Below are 27,081 nucleotides of genomic sequence, written 5' to 3' on the forward strand. Positions count from 1 at the left end.
TATACACAATCGATATTGTAGTTGGATATCCTTCAAGTATTTCAAAATTAGCGTGACATGTGTGTAAATAACATCAATTAATATGTATGTATTTCATAATTTACATGTCGGGAGACAAGTAATTAAGCAATTAAAATACACCACAATTTCAGTAGCTAACCAGGCGACATATGTATATAAAGTTTGTCAACGTTTTGATTATTAACAGGTGTGTATACCTGACTTGTTTACAGGTGTGTATACCTGACTTGTTTACAGGTGTGTAAACCTGACTTGTTTACAGGTGTGTATACCTGACTTGATTACAGGTGTGTATACCTGACTTGTTTACAGGTGTGTATACCTGACTTGTTTACAGGTGTGTATACTTGACTTGTTTACAGGTGTGTATACCTGACTTGTTTACAGGTGTGTATACCTGACTTGTTTACAGGTGTGTATACCTGACTTGTTTACAGGTGTGTATACCTGACTTGTTTACAGGTGTGTATACCTGACTTGTTTACAGGTGTGTATACCTGACTTGTTTACAGGTGTGTATACCTGACTTGTTTACAGGTGTGTATACCTGACTTGTTTACAGGTGTGTATACCTGACTTGTTTACAGGTGTGTATACCTGACTTGTTTACAGGCGTGTAAACCTGACTTGTTTACAGGTGTGTATACCTGACTTGTTTACAGGTGTCTATACCTGACTTGTTTACAGGTGTGTATACCTGACTTGTTTACAGATGTGTATACCTGACTTGTTTACAGGTGTGTATACCTGACTTGTTTACAGATGTGTATTCCTGACTTGTTTACAGGTGTGTATACCTGACTTGTTTACAGGTGTTATATCTGACTGTTTACAGGTAGCATTAAGTATAAAATGACCTGTGGAATGGGGAAGGATGAGTTGGTAATTTGGCAGCGTATTTCAGTGTGATAACACTTTAGAATAGACAACAGTATAAGAGTTGGTATATAACGCTGTGCAATATGGCTAGTCAACACCGTCCTAAAATAGTGAGCCGACAACTTCCTAAAATAGCAAGTCGACACCTTCCTTAAATTGGAAGGTCAACACCGTCCTAAAATAGCGAGTCGACACATTCCTGAAATAGCGAGTCGACACCTTTCTAAAATAGCAAGGTCGACACCTTCTTAAAATATCGAGTCGACACCTGCCTTAAATAGCGAGTCAAAATCTTCATAACATAGCAAGTTGACACTTTTTTTAAATAGCAAGAGCGACACCTTCCTAAAATAGCGACATGACATCTTCCTAAAATAGCGAGTCGAAACCTTCATAAAATAGCAAGTCGGCACCTTCCTTAAATAGCAATTGACACCATTTTTAAATAGCAAGATCGACACTTTCCTTTTATAGCGAGTCGAAACCTTGTTTAAATAGCAAGATCGACGCTTTCCTGTAATAGCGAGTCGACACCTTTCTAAACTAGCTAGATCGCCACCTTCCTAAAACAGCGAGTCGAAACCTTCCTTAAGTAGCAAGGTCAGTACCTTCCTAAAATAGCAAGGTCAACATCTTCCTTAAAAAGTAAGGTCAACACCTTTCTAAAATAGCAAAGTCGACACATTCTTAAATAGTGAGTCGACACCTTCCTAAACTAGCAAGGTCGACATCTCACTAAAATAGCAAGTCGAAACCTTCATAAAATAGCAAGTCAACACCTTCCTAAAATAGCGAGTCGATACCGTCCCAAAATAACGAGTGGACACCTTCCCGAAATAGTACCATCTATTGTTATTGATAGATAGATGAAGTTATTGAAGAAAGGCCATCTATTTGATTCCCCTTCACAAATGTGTTTTAATTTAAATGATACGGAATTTGTTCCGTCGACGAATTTGTTCGTCATTGCATTGATTTCACAGAATGGGAGTGCATTAAAATTAACGTATAAACAAACCAGTTCAAATGGCTGTTAGAGTAGTTGGTGATATTGTGATATGCCAAAAAAGACCATTGTGGTGAAATATTGTGTGCGAAATGTTCAAACTCGCTCACTGTCCGCCATTATAAATTCTGGCCTCCGACCTCAGGCAACAGTTTGGTCCTCTAGTTTAACATAGCACAAGTTGACCTCATACTTAGTCAAAACGTATAATATTCTATTCCTCTTTTAGCATACTTCTCTGGAATCCAGTGGCTTCTCTGTATCTTTTGATGTCTTTCTCACGTCCTGGCTCTGACACCCCAGAGCCCCGAAATTCATTGCTTTTTATGTTATATTGATAGCATTTAGTAGCCCCTGATACGCCAAAGTATAGTATTTTACTGTTGTGTAATAGACAGGTAAACTATTGTGTAGTTATTGTATATTATAAGACTCTTTCATATGTAGATATAAAGGATAGGGGTATTTTACCCGAGTGCCAAAAAATGTTGTAAAACCCCAGGCTTGCCGAGGGTTTTATAACATTTGTGATCCCGAGGGTAGAATATCCATATCCTTCCTATCAACGTATATAACAGTATTTCCCTCTCATACCTCGACGTTTTATTGCAATTTCACTACTGTTATTTTCCGCCATTTTGAAATAAATTCGAAATAATCGATTCACCATACATGAAAATATGCGTGATATTTTCAACGCAAATCCTGTTGTTTGTATCATTTAAAGTAAGTCCAGCCTACTTTATGAAAAAATGTTAAAATTGCATCGAGATAATAGTAATTTTGTTGACGCTTAGACGTCACAAGTTTTTTTTTTTTTTTTTTTTTTTTTTTTGTTATTTTTTGCATGGGGAACCATGCAATACAGCTTCAGGCGACATGAGTGTATTGCCCTGGAACAGCCAGTTTTTCACGTGTAGGTATGAGAGAAAAACCAATTATTACACCCGTCACATGGCCAACGGTAGTGCAAACTTAACTTTAATTACCTAACCATAAGAACAGTCCCCTAAATATCCGATGATGGGCCATAGTGTTGCACGTTTGTGTCTACTAACATTGCAAAGTATTTGTTTTCAAGTTCTTATCGACAACAGTGTTTCGAAAAGGCCAAATAGATTTGGCATATCTATCGTTTTGGGTTAACACGCACCACTGAATATGCTAAAACACCCATTATATGTTACACATCAAAGCATTTCAAAAATATGACAATCAATGCTGAAATATATTTTGATTTAATTAGATTATTTGGTAGTTAACCACCAATAGTGGTTTACCTGTTTATTGTGATTGTATATTTATCAGCTCTTTATATTCATGAAAATTATATAATTCCACGTGTTTCAATTGCAAACGAAAGGCAAATAATAGATCAAATGGTGAAAAATGATATAAAGATGGTATTGAACTGTTATTACATAGTTATATACCTGTACTTGACTCCATTGAAGAATAATATAAAAAATAGCAAGTTTCGATGATGACAATATTTTAATCAATTTATGCACCAATAAACGTAATGTACAAACGAAATAAAAACCAGAAAATAAGATTGTACAGAAAAATTGTCGAAACACCTTCATAAAACCATATTTATGATGAAGAGTCCGTCAGTAACAATGGACCACAACATGGCAACACTGACCTAACGAGTCCGTCAGTAACAATGGACCACAACATGGCAACAATGATCTAACGAGTCCGTCAGTAACAATGGACCACAACATGGCAACAATGATCTAACGAGTCTGTCAGTAACAATGGACCACAACATGGCAACAATGATCTAACGAGTCCGTCAGTAACAATGGACCACAACATGGCAACAATGATCTAACGAGTCCGTCAGTAACAATGGACCACAACATGGCAACAATGATCTAACGAGTCCGTCAGTAACAATGGACCACAACATGGCAACAATGATCTAACGAGTCTGTCAGTAACAATGGACCACAACATGGCAACAAGGATCTAACGAGTCCGTCAGTAACAATGGACCACAACATGGCAACAATGATCTAACGAGTCTGTCAGTAACAATGGACCACAACATGGCAACAAGGATCTAACGAGTCTGTCAGTAACAATGGACCACAACATGGCAACACTGACCTAACAAGTCTGTCAGTAACAATGGACCACAACATGGTAACAATGATCTAACGAGCCCGTCAGTAACAATGGACCACAACATGGCAACAATGATCTAACAAGTCCGTCAGTAACAATGGACCACAACATGGCAACAATGATCTAACAAGTCTGTCATTAACAATGGACCACAACATGGTAACAATGACCTAACGAGTCTGTCAGTAACAATGGACCACAACATGGCAACAATGACCTAACGAGTCCGTCAGTAACAATGGACCACAACATGGCAACAATGATCTAACGAGTCCGTCAGTAACAATGGACCACAACATGGCAACAATGATCTAACAAGTCTGTCATTAACAATGGACCACAACATGGTAACAATGACCTAACGAGTCTGTCAGTAACAATGGACCACAACATGGCAACAATGATCTAACGAGCCCGTCAGTAACAATGGACCACAACATGGCAACAATGATCTAACGAGTCCGTCAGTAACAATGGACCACAACATGGCAACACTGACCTAACAAGTCCGTCAGTAACAATGGACCACAACATGGTAACAATGATCTAACGAGCCCGTCAGTAACAATGGACCACAACATGGCAACAATGATCTAACGAGCCCGTCAGTAACAATGGACCACAACATGGTAACAATGATCTAACAAGTCTGTCATTAACAATGGACCACAACATGGCAACAATGATCTAACGAGTCTGTCAGTAACAATGGACCACAACATGGTAACAATGATCTAACGAGTCCGTCAGTAACAATGGACCACAACATGGCAACAATGATCTAACGAGTCCGTCAGTAACAATGGACCACAACATGGCAACAAGGATCTAACGAGTCTGTCATTAACAATGGACCACAACATGGCAACAATGATCTAACGAGTCTGTCAGTAACAATGGACCACAACATGGCAACAATGATCTAACGAGTCCGTCAGTAACAATGGACCACAACATGGTAACAATGATCTAACGAGTCCGTCAGTAACAATTGACCACAACATGGCAACACTGACCTAACAAGTCTGTCAGTAACAATGGACCACAATATGGCAACAATGATCTAATGAGTCTGTCAGTAACAATGGACCACAACATGGTAACAATGATCTAACAAGTCCGTCAGTAACAATGGACCACAACATGGCAACAATGATCTAACGAGTCCGTCAGTAACAATGGACCACAACATGGTAACAATGATCTAACAAGTCCGTCAGTAACAATGGACCACAACATGGCAACACTGACCTAACGAGTCCGTCAGAAACAATGGACCACAACATGGCAACAATGATCTAACGAGTCCGTCAGTAACAATGGACCACAACATGGCAACAATGATCTAACGAGCCCGTCAGTAACAATGGACCACAGCATGGCAACAATGATCTAACGAGTCCGTCAGTAACAATGGACCACAACATTGCAACAATGATCTAACGAGTCCGTCAGTAACAATGGACCACAACATGGTAACAATGATCTAACGAGTCCGTCAGTAACAATGGACCACAACATGGTAACAATGATCTAACAAGTCCGTCAGTAACAATTGACCACAACATGGCAACAATGATCTAACGAGTCCGTCTGTAACAATGGACCACAACATGGCAACAATGACCTAACAAGTCCGTCAGTAACAATGGACCACAACATGGCAACAATGATCTAACGAGTCCGTCAGTAACAATGGACCACAACATGGCAACAATGATCTAACAAGTCTGTCAGTAACAATGGACCACAACATGGCAACAATGATCTAACGAGTCCGTCAGTAACAATGGACCACAACATGGCAACAATGATCTAACGAGTCCGTCAGTAACAATGGACCACAACATGGTAACAATGACCTAACGAGTCTGTCAGTAACAATGGACCACAACATGGCAACAATGATCTAACGAGTCTGTCAGTAACAATGGACCACAACATGGCAACACTGACCTAACGAGTCCGTCAGTAACAATGGACCACAACATGGCAACACTGACCTAACGAGCCCGTCAGTAACAATGGACCACAACATGGCAACACTGATCTAACGAGCCCGTCAGTAACAATGGACCACAACATGGCAACAATGATCTAACGAGTCCGTCAGTAACAATGGACCACAACATGGCAACAATGATCTAACGAGTCCGTCAGTAACAATGGACCACAACATGGCAACAATGATCTAACGAGTCCGTCAGTAACAATGGACCACAACATGGCAACAATGATCTAACGAGTCCGTCAGTAACAATGGACCACAACATGGCAACAATGATCTAACGAGTCCGTCTGTAACAATGGACCACAACATGGCAACAATGATCTAACGAGCCCGTCAGTAACAATGGACCACAACATGGTAACAATGATCTAACGAGTCCGTCAGTAACAATGGACCACAACATGGTAACAATGATCTAACAAGTCTGTCAGTAACAATGGACCACAACATGGCAACAATGATCTAACGAGTCCGTCAGTAACAATGGACCACAACATGGCAACAATGATCTAACGAGTCCGTCAGTAACAATGGACCACAACATGGTAACAATGACCTAACGAGTCTGTCAGTAACAATGGACCACAACATGGCAACAATGATCTAACGAGTCTGTCAGTAACAATGGACCACAACATGGCAACACTGACCTAACGAGTCCGTCAGTAACAATGGATCACAACATGGCAACACTGACCTAACGAGCCCGTCAGTAACAATGGACCACAACATGGCAACACTGATCTAACGAGCCCGTCAGTAACAATGGACCACAACATGGCAACAATGATCTAACGAGTCTGTCAGTAACAATGGACCACAATATGGCAACAATGATCTAATGAGTCTGTCAGTAAAAATGGACCACAACATGGCAACAAGGATCTAACGAGTCCGTCAGTAACAATGGACCACAACATGGCAACAATGATCTAACGAGTCCGTCAGTAACAATGGACCACAACATGGCAACAATGATCTAACGAGTCCGTCAGTAACAATGGACCACAACATGGCAACAATGATCTAACGAGTCCGTCAGTAACAATGGACCACAACATGGCAACACTGACCTAACAAGTCTGTCATTAACAATGGACCACAACATGGCAACAATGATCTAACGAGTCTGTCAGTAACAATGGACCACAACATGGCAACAAGGATCTAACGAGTCCGTCAGTAACAATGGACCACAACATGGCAACAATGATCTAACGAGTCCGTCAGTAACAATGGACCACAACATGGCAACACTGACCTAACAAGTCTGTCATTAACAATGGACCACAACATGGCAACAATGATCTAATGAGTCTGTCATTAACAATGGACCACAACATGGCAACACTGACCTAACGAGTCCGTCAGTAACAATGGACCACAACATGGCAACAATGATCTAACGAGTCCGTCAGTAACAATGGACCACAACATGGCAACAATGATCTAACGAGTCCGTCAGTAACAATGGACCACAACATGGCAACAAGGATCTAACGAGTCCGTCAGTAACAATGGACCACAACATGGCAACACTGACCTAACGAGTCCGTCAGTAACAATGGACCACAACATGGCAACAATGATCTAACGAGTCCGTCAGTAACAATGGACCACAACATGGCAACAATGATCTAACGAGTCTGTCAGTAACAATGGACCACAACATGGCAACACTGACCTAACAAGTCTGTCATTAACAATGGACCACAACATGGCAACAATGATCTAATGAGTCTGTCATTAACAATGGACCACAACATGGCAACACTGACCTAACGAGTCCGTCAGTAACAATGGACCACAACATGGCAACAATGATCTAACGAGTCTGTCAGTAACAATGGACCACAACATGGCAACACTGACCTAACAAGTCTGTCATTAACAATGGACCACAACATGGCAACACTGATCTAACGAGTCCGTCAGTAACAATGGACCACAACATGGCAACAATGATCTAACGAGTCTGTCAGTAACAATGGACCACAACATGGCAACAATGATCTAACGAGTCCGTCAGTAACAATGGAACACAGCATTGCAACAATGATCTAACGAGTCCGTCAGTAACAATGGACCACAACATGGCAACAATGATCTAACGAGTCTGTCAGTAACAATGGACCACAACATGGCAACAATGATCTAACGAGTCTGTCAGTAACAATGGACCACAGCATTGCAACAATGATCTAACGAGTCTGTCAGTAACAATGGACCACAACATGGCAACAATGATCTAATGAAATAACAAATCTTAATCTATTACAAAACATTTCTACGTGGAAGTCTATCTTATAAGTATTTAACAAAAGACAAAGGAATTGGTGAGTTAGTCATGATACACTGAACTATATACAATGAGTCTTTTGGCAAGCTGTGCTTTATATAACATTTCTGAGCATATATAACCACGTATTAAAATACTATAGTATATTCAAGCTTATCCATTATATATCAAACAAAAGTGTTAAGTCATAGTCGTATGTATTTTACAGGGTACGTCAGATTATAAAGTCAAGACTATCTCTAGTTTTCCTGGACAGTTATTACAAGATGATGGCAGCCGGAAGGTTTCCATGAAACAACAGTTATTAAGGTCAACGCCTTCGAAGTTTTCAAGAATACATATAATGTACGACAGTTGTTAAGGTCTTCGGAGGTTTTTTTTAGGATACGAAAGCTGTTAAGTAATAGCAGTCGGAAGTTTTCCAGGACATGACAGTTGCTAAGGTGAAGGCAGTCGGAAGTTTTCCAGGATACGACAGTTGCTAAGGCGAAAACTGCCTGTAGTTTTCTGCACTATATCAATGACAAGTGTATAGTAAGCATATAAAAAATTTAGAGTAAGTTTACGGCAATAATTACAGATACATATGTCAATACAAATAAACCGCAAACAGACACTGTTTGGTTCAGATATTCTCGAGACAAGCCAGGTGATGTTTCAAGTTGTTCTCCTCGAGACAGCGGTCAAACTGCTGCATCTTAAGCCGCCAAAGCTTCCGCGATTTTGCTGCAGCGATCGTCATTTTCGGGTATAACACAGATCTTCTCGAACGGTTTGTTGGCAATCTCTTTTAAATATTTCTGAAAGATTGAAAATGGCAAAAGATAATATAGTACAAAGGGTATTATACAGAGTGGATAACATAATACGGCATCATATTGATTTGTCACTATACACTAACCACGCCAGCAGTCTAGGTACAGATGTATTATACAGGGTGGCTAACATAATACGGCATCATATTGATTTGTCACTATACACTAACCACGCCAGCAGTCTAGGTACAGATGTATTATACAGGGTGGCTAACATAATACGGCATCATATTGATTTGTCACTATACACTAACCACGCCAGCAGTCTAGGTACAGATGTATTATACAGGGTGGCTAACATAATACGGCATCATATTGATTTGTCACTATACACTAACCACGCCAGCAGTCTATCTGGATATACATGAGCATTATCATTATGACTTGATTCATGTTGACAGCTAATCATGGTCAAAATAGCTGTTCCATTTGATGGATTAAATCAGTGGCACTACGAAATGTTTTTGGTATAAACCCTTTGTTTACGTAGCGGAGCTGCACGGTAAATGTTTTTGGTATAAACCCTTTGTTTACGTAGCGGAGCTGCACGGTAAATGTTTTTGGTATAAACCCTTTGTTTACGTAGCGGAGCTGCACGGTAAATGTTTCAAACATATATTTCAGATACTTTAAATTTAAACTAATGAATCAATATATTTATCTTACGATACATTCATTAAATGTTTTCAGTACTAATTTAACTTTTTATTTAACTCCAAATACATCTAGACCTAGGACGAGTTAGACTTAACATTAGACTTTGTCGGTAGTAACTTATTATTGAGCTTATTAAAGGACCACTGCCTGTCCGAAACAAAAAAAAAGTTTCTTTAGAACAATATCATAATCAACATTTATATCGATGAAAATTGACATTTAATGTTTTAATTTTAATGATACATAAAGTGATGATAAGTGCAGTATTAGTATTTACGTTTAGTTAATAACTTTTGCGACTCTACAAAATTGTCAATTTCGTTTTACATTCTCATTTAAAAAAAATAAAAACCTGTTTCGGAAAGGTTGTGGACATTTAATAAACAGAGTTATTTGTTTTGTTTGTATTTATTTTGAAAACATGACCCCCACCGACACTTAGGGCCCTGTGGGCTAACATTAACATTATCTACCAGAAAAAACAACTGATCTATCTCGGTTAATCCGTGTTTTACTCACATCGGCGTAATAAAAGCCATTTCTTTTCTCATCGATTGATGCACCACTTCCGATCCAACAGTAGCAACAGTCCTTCACGTGAATCAAAAAGACATCCTAAACAAAGACAAATGTCAGTTATTGTCAGTCATTCAAATCCAATAAAATGGTTTCATTTAAACAAAAGATGCTCATTGTTTTATTGTCTGTGTGATATAAACCAGCGTTTCGTGTAGAATAAGCCAGATAAAACACACCCATCCAGAGCCAAGGCCCCGATATTATCTCTGGCTTATTCTACACCAACGAGAGAATATCCACGAAATCATCCATATTGTTTGGCTTAATATTGATTCACTAAATTACGTTTAGTTTTAACTTGAAGTCGTTTATAAGTAAAAAATATAAAAGAAAACTTAAAATAGATATGAAAGAAATCATGCGTTCGAAAAACGTTTAACTAGAATACTGAAACATCCACGGGTTGATTACAGAGGAAGAAGATGAGTTCAGGGATGGAGTATTTAGGTACAGTCCGTATTATGTAACATTGATTGTTAAACAATAGCGATAACAAACTTCAATAGTCAAAACACAAGATACCTGCCTCTCGGCCGTCTTGTCTGGTTTGTCAAAACGCAATATAAAATATCTAGTATGGGGATGACTTGACCGATTAATTTTGAAACGTTACTGTATTTTGATATGGGTGTCCGGTCTCCTTTTTATGACTAATTTATTGCTCCTTGCTGGTTTTAGACAACGTAATCCTCCACGTAGCTTCACATTGCACGTGGCGTATGACAGGTATTGAATAATAAACTCAGTGGTTGAAATAAACAACGTTTATACTATCGACTTAACAATAGACTGTATATACAAAATGCAACACAGAATACTAACGTTGGAGTCGAGGTCATCCATGCTTATCTCTCCCTCTTTGATTACCTCCACGTCCATTGAACCATCACTGTCCGAGATCCTGTACACCCAATGGCATGATTAGGTACTTTACAAACCCAATTAAAACTATTTCTATATAACGGAAAGTTTTTTTTTTTAAATAACAAATAAACAAAAACAAAACAAAAAAGCCGAAATGCCGCCTTTAAAATTATGCTTCATGTATTTTTTCGAAATAACATTATCACGTTATGTTACAGAAAGTAAGATTAGATATGATCTTAAACTACGAACACGTTTGTGATTGAGATATATTTAAGAAAACACAACCAAGCGTACTTTGCAAGTACCGGAGTTTCGACAGAACTCATGTCCACGTCCTCCTCGGCTTCCGGGTCCTCGTCTGACAGACTCGCCACACACCGCCTCTGTAACGGTTAGTATGTTACATTACACATTAAGTACATAAAACATTCAATATCAACAGATCAATCATTCTCCCTTTTCCAAGAACATTAAGTATTTTTAATTTGAAATTTGAATTAATTTTAAGCTTCTATGTTCATGAGTTACACTTGATAAAAAATCTTTTAAAATTATGCATTGCCTTCTACTCTATGTAATTCTTTTTGTTAAATAATACTCATATTGGAGTTATCTCCCTTCATTTGAATTTTAGACATTTTTGTTTTGTTTGTCACTTTTAACTGACATTTTGTAACTCGTACCACTTCGTTTGTAGGGAGAAGACATATATAGGTATGACCTGATGTCCCATCCCTTTCACATTGCCAACGGAATTATTTGAAAGTGAAAGAGCAGCGTGAGTATCGGCTGATAATACAATTCTTCCTTTTCCACAAACATAAGGTACACATATATGTAATTATAATGGTATCGAAAGCCAGAAGATATGGACACATTTGATATGTTGTAGTCAGTACTGCTGGTAAAAGTCCTAGTTAAACATTACAGAATCAATGCCTCCAAGATATCAAACAAAATGGTAAAAAATATTCCGTCTTTGCATATTATAGAATTACCATGCGGGTAGGTATCCATTGTGACGTCCTTATTTTGTGAACGAAATTCACTTCGATTTCTCTAAAAAGTAAGACGTTAAGCCCTCAAACACATGACGTTACAATCAATACCAAAATTTTCGCAATTCAAAACGAGAAACCAAATAAATTTCAGCCTTTTAATTTTTTTTTGTTATCTGGCATCAGGGTTTATAAAATCCAAACATTTCGCGATCATAACAATGTTTTACGAATCGCGAAAATACCATCCGCAGAAATATCATCCCCGCGAAAACAAGGTATAACCAAAGGATAGATGGATATACGTACGTAGTCGGAATCTCCCTCATCGCACACCGTCTTTTCGGCATTTGGACGAGATTCAGAAAGTTTACTCAATGTATCCATAGCCTATAACAGAAATAGTATGATTATATAATGATAAACGTCAGAAAAATAAGTGTACACAGTAATATATAATTATACAAAACGGGGCACTGCTTACCTTAGTTATAGTGATCAACCACACAAAAAAATAATGATTAAAAAATGGGGCACTGATTACCGTAGTTATAACGATCTACGACAAATACTTAATGACACAAAATGGGGCACTGTTTACCGTAGTTATATTGATCAACCACAGAATAATAACGATACACAATGGGGCACTGTTTACATTGATCAACCACAAAATAATAACGATACACAATGGGGCACTACTTACCGTAGTTATATTGATCAACCACAGAATAATGACGATACACAATGGGGCACTGCTTACCGTAGTTATATTGATCAACCACAAAATAATAACGATACACAATGGGGCACTGTTTACCGTAGTTATATTGATCAACCACAAAATAATAATGATACACAATGGGGCACTGTTTACCGTAATTATAATGATCAACAACAAAATAATAACGATACACAATGGGACACTACTTACAGTAGTTATATTGATCAACCACAAAATAATAACGATACACAATGGGGCACTGTTTACCGTAGTTATATTGATCAACCACAAAATAATAACGATACACAATGGGGCACTGTTTACCGTAGTTATATTGATCAACCACAAAATAATAACGATACACAATGGGGCACTGTTTACCGTAGTTATATTGATCAACCACAAAATAATAACGATACACAATGGGGCACTGTTTACCGTAGTTATATTGATCAACCACAAAATAATAACGATACACAATGGGGCACTGTTTACCGTAGTTATATTGATCAACCACAAAATAATAACGATACACAATGGGGCACTGTTTACCGAAGTTATATTGATCAACCACAGAATAATAACGATACACAATGGGGCACTGTTTACCGTAGTTATATTGATCAACCACAAAATAATAACGATACACAATGGGGCACTGTTTACCGTAGTTATATTGATCAACCACAAAATAATAATGATACACAATGGGGCACTACTTACCGTAGTTCTATTGATCAACCACAAAATAATAATGATACACAATGGGGCACTGTTTACCGTAGTTATATTGATCAACCACAAAATAATAACGATACACAATGGGGCACTTTTTACCGTAGTTATATTGATCAACCACAAAATAATAATGATACACAATGGGACACTACTTACCGTAGTTATATTGATCAACCACAGAATGATAACGATACACAATGGGGCACTGTTTACCGTAGTTATATTGATCAACCACAAAATAATAACGATACACAATGGGGCACTGCTTACCGTAGTTATATTGATCAACCACAGAATAACAACGATACACAATGGGGCACTGCTTACCGTAGTTATATTGATCAACCACAAAATAATAACGATACACAATGGGGCACTGTTTACCGTAGTTATATTGATCAACCACAAAATAAAAATGATACACAATGGGGCACTGTTTCAGTAGTTATATTGATCAACCACAAAATAATAACGATACACAATGGGGCACTGTTTACCGTAGTTATATTGATCAACCACAAAATAATAACAATACACAATGGGGCACTGTTTACCTTAGTTATATTGATCAACCACAAAATAATAACGATACACAATGGGGCACTGTTTACCGTAGTTATATTGATCAACCACAAAATAATAACGATACACAATGGGGCACTGTTTACCGTAGTTATATTGATCAACCACAAAATAATAACGACACACAATGGGGCACTGTTTACCGTAGTTATATTGATCAACCACAAAATAATAATGATACACAATGGGGCACTGTTTACCGTAGTTATATTGATCAACCACAAAATAATAACGATACACAATGGGGCACTGTTTACCGTAGTTATATTGATCAACCACAAAATAATAACGATACACAATGGGGCACTGTTTACCGTAGTTATATTGATCAACCACAAAATAATAACGATACACAATTGGGCACTGTTTACCGTAGTTATATTGATGAACCACAAAATAATAACGATACACAATGGGGCACTGTTTACCGTAGTTATATTGATCAACCACAAAATAATAACGATACACAATGGGGCACTGTTTACCGTAGTTATATTGATCAACCACAAAATAATAACGATACACAATGGGGCACTGTTTACCGTAGTTATATTGATCAACCACAAAATAATAACGATACACAATGGGGCACTGTTTACCGTAGTTATATTGATCAACCACAAAATAATAACGATACACAATGGGGCACTGTTTACCGTTGTTATATTGATCAACAACAAAATAATAAACGATACACAATGGGGCACTCTTTACCGTAGTTATATTGATCAACCACAAAATAATAACGATACACAATGGGGCACTGTTTACCGTAGTTATATTGATCAACCACAAAATAATAATGATACACAATGGGGCACTGTTTACCGTAGTTATATTGATCAACCACAAAATAATAACGATACACAATGGGGCACTGTTTACCGTAGTGATATTGATCAACCACAAAATAATAACGATACACAATGGGGCACTGTTTACCGTAGTTATATTGATCAACCACAAAATAATAATGATACACAATGGGGCACTGTTTACCGTAGTTATATTGATCAACCACAAAATAATAATGATACACAATGGGGCACACTTACCGTAGTTATATTGATCAACCACAGAATAATAACGATACACAATGGGGCACTGTTTACCGTAGTTATATTGATCAACCACAAAATAATAACGATACACAATGGGGCACTGCTTACCGTAGTTATATTGATCAACCACAAAATAACAAGATACACAATGGGGCACTGCTTACCGTAGTTATATTGATCAACCACAAAATAATAACGATACACAATGGGGCACTGTTTACCGTAGTTATATTGATCAACCACAAAATAATAATGATACACAATGGGGCACTGTTTCAGTAGTTATATTGATCAACCACAAAATAATAACGATACACAATGGGGCACTGTTTACCGTAGTTATATTGATCAACCACAAAATAATAACAATACACAATGGGGCACTGTTTACCTTAGTTATATTGATCAACCACAAAATAATAACGACACACAATGGGGCACTGTTTACCGTAGTTATATTGATCAACCACAAAATAATAAGATACACAATGGGGCACTGTTTACCGTAGTTATATTGATCAACCACAAAATAATAACGATACACAATGGGGCACTGTTTACCGTAGTTATATTGATCAACCACAAAATAATAACGATACACAATGGGGCACTGTTTACCGTAGTTATATTGATCAACCACAAAATAATAACGATACACAATTGGGCACTGTTTACCGTAGTTATATTGATCAACCACAAAATAATAACGATACACAATGGGGCACTGTTTACCGTAGTTATATTGATCAACCACAAAATAATAACGATACACAATGGGGCACTGTTTACCGTAGTTATATTGATCAACCACACAAAATAATAACGATACACAATGGGGCACTGTTTACCGTAGTTATATTGATCAACCACAAAATAATAACGATACACAATGGGGCACTGTTTACCGTAGTTATATTGATCAACCACAAAATAATAACGATACACAATGGGGCACTGTTTACCGTTGTTATATTGATCAACAACAAAATAATAACGATACACAATGGGGCACTCTTTACCGTAGTTATATTGATCAACCACAAAATAATAACGATACACAATGGGGCACTGTTTACCGTAGTTATATTGATCAACCACAAAATAATAATGATACACAATGGGGCACTGTTTACCGTAGTTATATTGATCAACCACAAAATAATAACGATACACAATGGGGCACTGTTTACCGTAGTGATATTGATCAACCACAAAATAATAACGATACACAATGGGGCACTGTTTACCGTAGTTATATTGATCAACCACAAAATAATAATGATACACAATGGGGCACTGTTTACCGTAGTTATATTGATCAACCACAAAATAATAATGATACACAATGGGACACTACTTACCGTAGTTATATTGATCAACCACAAAATAATAACGATACACAATGGGGCACTGTTTACCGTAGTTATATTGATCAACCACAAAATAATAACGATACACAATGGGGCACTGTTTACCGTAGTTATATTGATCAACCACAAAATAATAAGGATACACAATGGGGCACTGTTTACCGTAGTTATATTGATCAACCACAAAATAATAATGATACACAATGTGGCACTGTTTACTGTAGTTATATTGATCAACCACAAAATAATAACGATACACAATGGGGCACTGTTTACCGTAGTTATATTGATCAACCACAAAATAATAATGATACACAATGGGGCACTGTTTACCGTAGTTATATTGATCAACCACAAAATAATAATGATACACAATGGGACACTACTTACCGTAGTTATATTGATCAACCACAGAATAATAACGATACACAATGGGGCACTGTTTACCGTAGTTATATTGATCAACCACAAAATAATAACGATACACAATGGGGCACTGCTTACCGTAGTTATATTGATCAACCACAAAATAATAACGATACACAATGGGGCACTGCTTACCGTAGTTATATTGATCAACCACAAAATAATAACGATACACAATGGGGCACTGCTTACCGTAGTTATAACGATCAACAACAAAATAATAACGATACACAATGGGGCACTGTTTACCGTAGTTATAACGATCAACAACAAAATAATAACGATACACAATGGGGCACTGTTTACCGTAGTTATATTGATCAACCACAAAATAATAACGATACACAATGGGGCACTGTTTACCGTAGTTATATTGATCAACCACAAAATAATAACGATAAACAATGGGGCACTGTTTACCGTAGTTATATTGATCAACCACAAAATAATAATGATACACAATGGGGCACTGTTTACCTTAGTTAATATCATAAACGTCAAAAAATAACGATACAATGGTTACCTTAGATTTCTCCTGTAACGCAGCTCCGGAGCCGTTCAGCTGGACGAAGTTAGTACCACTGTCGACTATGAACACATCGTCGGGCGTAACGGAGCTCTTACAATAGGGCACCTGTCAATGGTTATCAGACAATATGGATTATATCACCTAACCTTACGGAGCTCTTACAATAGGGTACCTGTCAATGGTTATCAGGCAATATGGATTATATCAACCTAACCTAACGGAGATCTTAGGATAGGGCACCTGTCAAGGGTTCTCAGGCAATATGGATTGTATCACCTTACCTAACGGACATCTTAGGATAGGGCACCTGTCAATGGTTATCAGACAATATGGATTATATCACCTAACCTAACGGAGCTCTTACAATAGGGCACCTGTCAATGGTTATCAGACAATATGGATTATATCAACCTAACCTAACGGAGATCTTAGGATAGGGCACCTGTCAATGGTTATCAGACAATATGGATTATATAAACCTAACCTAACGGAGATCTTAGGATAGGGCACCTGTCAATGGTTATCAGACAATATGGATTATATCACCTAACCTAACGGAGCTCTTACAATAGGGCACCTGTCAATGGTTATCAGACAATATGGATTATATCAACCTAACCTAACGGAGATCTTAGGATAGGGCACCTGTCAATGGTTATCAGACAATATGGATTATATAAACCTAACCAAACGGAGATCTGACAATAGGGTACCTGTCAATGGTTATCAGACAATATGGATTATATCACCTAACCTAACGGAGATCTTACAATAGGGCACCTGTCAATGGTTATCAGACAATATGGATTATATCAACCTTACCTAACGGAGATCTTAGGATAGGGCACCTGTCAATGGTTATCAGACAATATGGATTATATCACCTAACCTAACGGAGCTCTTACAATAGGGCACCTGTCAATGGTTGTCAGACAATATGGATTATATCACCTAACCTAACGGAGATCTTACAATAGGGCACCTGTCAATGGTTATCAGACAATATGGATTATATCAACCTTACCTAACGGAGATCTTAGGATAGGGCACCTGTCAATGGTTATCAGACAATATGGATTATATTACCTAACCTAACGGAGCTCTTACAATAGGGCACCTGACAGTGGTTATCAGACAATATGGATTATATCACCTAACCTAACGGAGATCTTACAATAGGGCACCTGTCAATGGTTATCAGACAATATGGATTATATCACCTAACCTAACGGAGATCTTAGGATAGGGCACCTGTCAATGGTTATCAGACAATATGGATTATATCACCTAATCTAACGGAGCTCTTACAATAGGGCACCTGTCAATGGTTATCAGACAATATGGATTATATCAACCTAACCTAACGGAGATCTTAGGATAGGGCACCTGTCAATGTTTATCAGACAATATGGATTATATAAACCTAACCTAACGGAGATCTGACAATAGGGTACCTGTCAATGGTTATCAGACAATATGGATTATATCACCTAACCTAACGGATATCTTACAATAGGGCACCTGTCAATGGTTATCAGACAATATGGATTATATCAACCTAACCTAACGGAGATCTGACAATAGGGCACCTGTCAATGGTTATCAGACAATATGGATTATATCACCTTACCTAACGGAGATCTTACAGTAGGGTATCTGTCAATGGTTATCAGACAATATGGATTATATCACCTAACCTAACGGAGATCTTACAATAGGGCACCTGTCAATGGTTATCAGATAATATGGATTATATCAACCTAACCTCACGGAGATCTTACAATAGGGCACCTGTCAATGGTTATCAGACAATATGGATTATATAAACCTAACCTCACGGAGATCTTACAATAGGGAACCTGTCAATGGTTATCAGACAATATGGATTATATCACCTAACCTAACGGAGATATGACAATAGGGCACCTGTCAATGGTTATCAGACAATATGGATTATATCACCTAACCTAACGGAGATCTGACAATAGGGCACCTGTCAATGGTTATCAGACAATATAGATTATATCACCTAACCTAACGGAGATCTGACAATAGGGCACCTGTCAATGGTTATCAGACAATATGGATTATATCAACCTAACCTAACGGAGATCTGACAATAGGGCACCTGTCAATGGTTATCAGACAATATGGATTATATCACCTAACCTAACGGAGATCTGACAATAGGGCACCTGTCAATGGTTATCTTACAATATGGATTATATCACATAACCTAACGGAGATCTGACAATAGGGTACCTGTCAATGGTTATCAGACAATATGGATTATATCATCTAACCTAACAGAGATCTTAGGATAGGGCACCTGTCAATGGTTATCAGACAATATGGATTATATCATCTAACCTAAAGGAGATCTTACAATAGGGTACCTGTCAATGTTTATCAGACATTATGGATTATATCAACCTAACCTAACGGAGATCTGACAATAGGGCACCTGTCAATGGTTATCAGATAATATGGATTATATCACCTAACCTAACGGAGATCTGGCAATAGGGCACCTGTCAATGGTTATCAGACAATATGGATTATATCACCTAACCTAACGGAGATCTGACAATAGGGCACCTGTCAATGGTTATCAGACAATATGGATTATATCACCTAACCTAACGGAGATCTGACAATAGGGCACCTGTCAATGGTTATCAGACAATATGGATTATATCACCTAACCTAACGGAGATCTGACAATAGGCACCTGTCAATGGTTATCAGACAATATGGATTATATTAACATCCCTTTAATGTTATAGTCACGTGTAAATAAAACATATACAAGCTTTACTACTTCTGCTATTCTACGGCCTTGTCGTGGTTTGGTTTCGTTCTTTGTTTTCAAAATATTTCTTTGAAACCTACCTCTGCCGCTACGGTTTTTCCATTGGTGTATTTGATACAGAGCAGACGTGGCTGATACTCGGTAGGTTCCACGCTCCTAAAGCCGGACGCATAGCCACCGTTCATATATCTAGATAACCGAAAAAAGTAAAGTGAGAATAGAGGTTACCTGTCCGGGTAATTTACTGTGTATCAAACTTATATGGTATAAATTCAAGATGACCGCCTAGGCTATTTCAGTTTTTGTCCAAAATGGTTATGTACATCTAAGGCCTAAGAGGGCCCAAAAATGAAATTTAGATCCATTCAAGCTGCATTCAAGATATTCCCTAGTGAGATGATTTTGTAGACGTTTACACAGATGGCGAAGTTGTATAAGGTGCACATTGCACTTCATTTAGAGTTGACAGTTTCAAAGATACGACTTTTAAACCACTTCATTGCCACGGTCTACGATTTTGGTATTTGTAAAGCGTTCGAACTAATTTTGATTATGTCTTTTCGTTTGTTACCACACCGCAGAACCAAGTATCGCCTAATAAGATAAAGAGAGAATGACCAGCGATGTAACAAAATGACAAAAGAGAAATAACCCCCTCTCCGAATTTATTTAACAATTAAATGATTGTTATATTGCATTTATTGGAGAAATTTAAGGTAATCTGGGTGGTAGATTAATAGAATAGCGCCTGTTAGGGGGCTATGATTATTTATCTGTCACCCAGATTATATTTATATCTCAAATCAATGCAATCTAACAATCATTTAATTGTTACACTTACATTTTATTTTCTATTTCAATGTAAAACATATTTTAGATGCGAATGAACATTTGAATTTCCTGCTTTAACCATTTAACCTGAACAGCCAAGGTCAATGTGATAAATAATAGTCCATATAAAAATTGAAAGGACAACGAAAATTCACTGTTTTTCAATAGCTTTGCAGTTTCCTATTAATAATATAGACATGTAAAAGATTTTTTTTTTATTTTCATAACCAAACTGGTTCATTCAACCACAGTGTCAATTTTCCTGCGTGGACTAACTTGTCAGTAAACAGGACTCCCATTCATGTATTTAGGTATTACTACCCCAGTCGATACTGCCTTTATTGACTCAAAATGCAGATCATGATTATTATTAGAGTAATGGGAGTCTCTGAGGCAAAATGTGACTATAACAAGAACAAGAATAAAGCAGCGGGCTTTACGTCTAAACTTACGTCATCTCCTGGAAGTATGACAAGAACAATTGAGACTCGTTTTGTTGAACTTCTCGGTATTGCACGGCTTTGTCGTCCAAAAAGGCATCCAACTCCACCGTTTTGTAAGCCGCTGTACCATATTCATCCTACAGACCAAAAATACACCACTGCAAGTTATACTCTCCAAAGTCTAATACTTTTTCGAGTACTACTGCACGTTTACTACACTTTTTTAATTTGTATTTCATTTATATTTGACGCAAAAATGCAGCCTTAATTGTATTTCCATACACAAACCAGATATCAATTTTCTTAAGTAAACACTACTTATCTTTATCATTATTATTTTTATCTAATTTCATTTATCATTTTTGTAATATTTCATGGACTTGTAATGGATAAAGATCATTTGACATAGTAAAATGTTACGTAAACACGACGTTCGATCAGACAGCCGTTACCAACCTGTGTGCTCTCTTTCCCGATCCAGAAGTGAACATCGTAAGATAATGCCTCACTATCCGGGTTCTTCAGGTAGGTCTTTAATAAAACAAATTACGGCCGAATAAAAATAATGGCATTATTACCGTAGTCACATTCGAATTCGTTTTTAAAAAATCAAGACAATGGAAACGGTGATACAGTGATTTTTTGGAGATAAATGGTAAGAAACATTTCATTGACGTTTTTGTTTTGTTACTAGTATACCTAATTGAATCATTAATTAAATATATATGGTCCTCACTTACGTTGAGAACGATGTAAGAATCTCCCTTGTAGAACAAGCCGTAGTCCCCCTCTGGTACAGCTTCTACTTGGAATTGCTGCACAACACAAAATTATCAATAAATCAGATGCATTCATGGTCGCGATGGAAGAACAATATGAAGATTTTTTTACCCAAAGGTGTAATATTTTCCCCTGGCATCGAGGACATTCATTAGACTTAAGATGGTTTTAGCATACAAAAACCGGTCTTTACTGTATCATATGTAGGAAACGCATAGATAACATTTGTAATGATGTATTTAACCGTCAATAAATAATAGGATTTTAACGCTAATGAAGGTTTAGAGGTCTATTAAACCATCTTTCGTCCTAGATTCTCCAGGGGTAACTATAACTGATGTCATACTGACTGTTCGTCAGTCTGTACAGTCAGAAGGGGAATAAATCCTGTAAAAAATATAAAAAAAACTTTCCTACGTTTGTTTTAAATTGAAAAAAAAACTAATTGTTGTTGTTAAATTCCAATACATAGTACCCTACACTTTTATTGAAGTGCAAAACACAGAAACAAACTACACTGTATATTCATACATGCAGCATAGACTTTTTCAGCATGATCGCATATATATTGTGCAGGACGTTCGAGACAGTGGCTAAACAGGACAGCGCAGCATCACACAACAATGCTCACAAACTATTATCGACAATGCCTTTCTACAGTTGTACACCGCGATATGGAGCTGTTGTGTTCGTACCTATAGCTGAGATGACTAAACTAAAATATCTTCGTGAAAACACACTAACCCTGATGAGATTCGAACTGGTCATCACTAGAGTAGACTGTTTCCTCCACAGTAATTTTAAGCCAGAGCTCGTGTACCACTTTGTATTAGGAGTGTAACTAAATGATTCAGGTGAAATCAGCTTGTATAGGTTATAATAATAAAAGTGTTACTGCTGTATAGCAATTCGGAAGTCTTTCTAACTTTCCATACAGGATAGTTCAGAAGAGATAAGGAAATTCTCAAATAAATGAAACGATATTTCATCCAGTACCATGGCAACATGGACAGGGAAATACCGTTAAGTTGTCGTCTGCTGATTAGGGACAATTTCTAAAAACATGTATTTGGAATCGAACGATGAACCACTTGCGACAACATGTTCGTAACTTACGTCCGGTACATAGGAAGAAGAAGAAATAATCTGAAAATGGAATCACGTCTGCTGACGTTAATGTGACATTTTTTAGAATGATAATGATATCTTCCTGAGATGAACAAAATACAAATTAACGTACCGACAAATAGTTACAACTGAATTACAGCAAACGAATTTTAATGAAAAGATAAATAAAAAAATACAAATATCATAATATTATCATAAAAGAGTATACTAACATTGATTCTCCATATTTTCAGACCAACTTCCTGTCCTGCGCCCTCCCATGCTGGTTCAGTTTCGGCTGCTTCCTCTGAAAATAAAAGCTATATATTGTATACTGATCATCATATTTATGAAAATGTTTTAATTTTCTTTGTGTGCTTAATTGCTAATGGATAATCTACCACAAAAGCTCTGGTAAATCAAACATAACTATGATGATAAAAATACACAAAAACGTTTGATACTAAATAAATGTTTAAACTGAATTTCTTCTTTGAAAAACAAGTGTCTGCAATAGAATCCTGGGTTTGTTAGTATTTGTACATAAACTCACTTTTAACTTTTTTGTCTTCGTCAGATCCGAACTTCGCCATATTGGAGTCCTTCCAGTCATAGTTCTTGCCTTTTACTAATCCTAGAATATACCAATGGGACATTTATAAGATTCATAAGCAAAACAAATAACGGAAAAGCACCCGTCAATGAATGCAGACCTTAGCAGATATGCACGAAAAAAGACCAAATGTGTAGCCTATCATTAACCTAACTATTAACGAAAGTCAGACATACTATGTGTATGTAGGCATACTATGTGTATGTACATAAAACATGATGCCATAAAATATCGTTTTGCTGAAATGGAAACATAAATTATAATTTCTGTTGTGTCAAGGAGGCAATTCCAAATGTGTGGGCGAAGAACAACTTTTAAATTTCCAAGATAATCCACCCCTTCTTCAACACAAACATATGTTAACACAACAGAGAAGATAATATAATAGTAAACTTGATCTGTAAATAAACCATTGTTATTCCTCAACTGTTGGTTTATACTAATCATGGATTTTCAGGTTACATTCTTGGAATATTTCCTAACAAATACGTAAGTCCATATGGTAGCTAATGGAAACATACCTGACATGTTGGTTTTGTTTGAAATTCTGAAATGAAATTAAAAAGAAAAGTAAACATTTGATGGGGAAAAAACAAGACACTTAATATCTTCAAAAAAGAAAAGAATCACATTTAACTTCTTGTGAATTTGCAAATTGAATGGCTGGTCATTCTCTAAAGTTTTTCAGCTATTTTTTTTCATTGTTGTTTACGATTTTGAAAAACTCCTTCTGCTAGGTACGATACCTCTCAAATTTGTTATTTGCCTAGTTGAAATCAGAGTGATGCTTATTAATTGATGTCTATAAATCATAACAATACTTCTCGGTCATTTGTACAATGAAGAATTCTAACCTCTTAGTGATTATTGTAGATCCATAGTCAGCTACAGTCATGGCAGACAACTAATTCGGCACACGTTTCACTATCAACTTATGCATTTGGGAGTTTTTCTATGAAGTTTTTGGGAGCTTATTGTTTGGGAAAGAAATCAAATACATTTGGAATGCATATGATTGAAATAGTTTCACAAGTGCATGTTGCCTGAATTTGGTGAAATCAGTATTAAGTAATAAACGTAAATATACACAAACATGTCACTTGAAATTTTGGTCAATAATGAATAATGATGTTTGGAAAACGAAGTAACAAAATTTGGTATTTGTATAGGATTAAGAAACGGGTAATTGTATTTGTGTAATATGTTTTTAGAGCTGCAGAAAGACTAGATCAAAAAATGTAAAAAAAAAAAAACACACAAAAAACAAAGATGTGTTAAAGGGAAGTAACGAAAACAACAGTGAGTTGTTTCTTTACCACGGAGAAGTGTAGGTGCGACATGGGATCAGTACATCAAGGTTTTATTTCAAATGTGAAAATAAAACAAATAAGAATTAATGGAGATACACCCTCATGAACGTTATAGTGATGGAAAGTTCCTACATTAAGAATGGTTATCTTATATAATTTATATGGAGCACATAAAAAGAAGGGAATTGAAAGTATGCTAAGTAGTCATAGACCTAGAGATGGACACACCACTGAAAGCCTGTTAAGTAGTCATAGACCTAGAGATGGACACACCACTGAAAGTCTGTTAAGTAGTCATAGACCTAGATATGGACACACCACTGAAAGTCTGTTAAGTAGTCAGAGACCTAGAGATGGATACACCACTGAAAGTCTGTTATGTAGTCATAGACCTAGAGATGGACACACCACTGAAAGTCTGTTAAGTAGTCATAGACCTAGAGATGGACACACCACTGAAAGTCTGTTAAGTAGTCATAGACCTAGAGATGGACACACCACTGAAAGTCTGTTATGTAGTCATAGACCTAGAGATGGACACACCACTGAAAGTCTGTTAAGTAGTCATAGACCTAGAGATGGACACACCACTGAAAGTCTGTTAAGTAGTCATAGACCTAGAGATGGACACCACTGAAAGTCTGTTAAGTAGTCATAGACCTAGAGATGGACACCACTGAAAGTCTGTAAAGTAGTCATAGACCTAGAGATGGACTCACCACTGAAAGTCTGTTAAGTAGTCATAGATCTAGAGATGGACACCACTGAAAGTCTGTTAAATAGTCATAGACCTAGAGATGGACACACCACTGAAAGTCTGTTAAGTAGTCATAGACCTAGAGATGGACACACCACTGAAAGTCTGTTATGTAGTCATAGACCTAGAGATGGACACACCACTGAACGTCTGTTAAGTAGTCATAGACCTAGAGATGGACACACCACTGAAAGTCTGTTAAGTAATCATAGACCTAGAGATGGACACACCACTGAAAGTCTGTTAAGTAGTCATAGACCTAGAGATGGACACACCACTGAAAGTCTGTTAAGTAATCATAGACCTAGAGATGGACACACCACTGAAAGTCTGTTAAGTAGTCATAGACCTAGAGATGGACACACCACTGAAAGTCTGTTAAGTAGTCATAGACCTAGAGATGGACACACCACTGAGAGTCTGTTAAGTAGTCATAGACCTAGATATTGACACACCACTGAAAGTCTGTTAAGTAGTCATAGACCTAGAGATGGACACACCACTGAGAGTCTGTTAAGTAGTCATAGACCTAGAGATGGACACACCACTGAAAGTCTGTTAAGTAGTCATAGATCTAGAGAAGGACACACCACTGAAAGTCTGTTAAGTAGTCATAGATCTAGAGATGGACACACTACTGAAAGTCTGTTAAGTAGTCATAGACCTAGAGATGGACACACCACTGAAAGTCTGTTAAGTAGTCATAGACCTAGAGATGGACACACCACTG

General features: G+C 37.2%; 1 protein-coding gene across 4 annotated transcripts in view; it reads right to left on the minus strand.

Annotated features, from left to right (window-relative positions):
• Positions 1 to 3,381: 3,381 nt before the first annotated feature.
• Positions 3,382 to 27,081, minus strand: part of LOC138335832 (gelsolin-like protein 2) — a 29,836-nt gene continuing 6,136 nt past the window's right edge. For 2 of the 4 annotated variants that reach the window (XM_069284982.1, XM_069284983.1), the window contains exons 2-14: positions 24,806 to 24,831; positions 24,225 to 24,305; positions 23,905 to 23,978; positions 22,525 to 22,599; positions 22,241 to 22,315; positions 21,794 to 21,921; positions 20,591 to 20,699; positions 17,693 to 17,803; positions 12,578 to 12,658; positions 11,565 to 11,653; positions 11,226 to 11,304; positions 10,344 to 10,439; positions 3,382 to 9,152 (exon numbers count right to left, since the gene is read on the minus strand). In XM_069284982.1, the coding sequence (XP_069141083.1) occupies positions 9,051 to 9,152; positions 10,344 to 10,439; positions 11,226 to 11,304; positions 11,565 to 11,653; positions 12,578 to 12,658; positions 17,693 to 17,803; positions 20,591 to 20,699; positions 21,794 to 21,921; positions 22,241 to 22,315; positions 22,525 to 22,599; positions 23,905 to 23,978; positions 24,225 to 24,305; positions 24,806 to 24,812 (1,107 nt within the window). In that variant the 5' untranslated portion in view covers positions 24,813 to 24,831 and the 3' untranslated portion in view covers positions 3,382 to 9,050. Of the gene's footprint in view, positions 9,153 to 10,343; positions 10,440 to 11,225; positions 11,305 to 11,564; positions 11,654 to 12,577; positions 12,659 to 17,692; positions 17,804 to 20,590; positions 20,700 to 21,793; positions 21,922 to 22,240; positions 22,316 to 22,524; positions 22,600 to 23,904; positions 23,979 to 24,224; positions 24,306 to 24,805; positions 24,832 to 27,081 lie in introns of those variants that run through there. The other 2 variants (XR_011210338.1, XR_011210337.1) reach the window with 2 other exon arrangements.

The sequence above is a fragment of the Argopecten irradians genome, chromosome 12, assembly GCF_041381155.1.
Source record: "Argopecten irradians isolate NY chromosome 12, Ai_NY, whole genome shotgun sequence".
Lineage (NCBI taxonomy): Eukaryota > Metazoa > Mollusca > Bivalvia > Pectinida > Pectinidae > Argopecten > Argopecten irradians.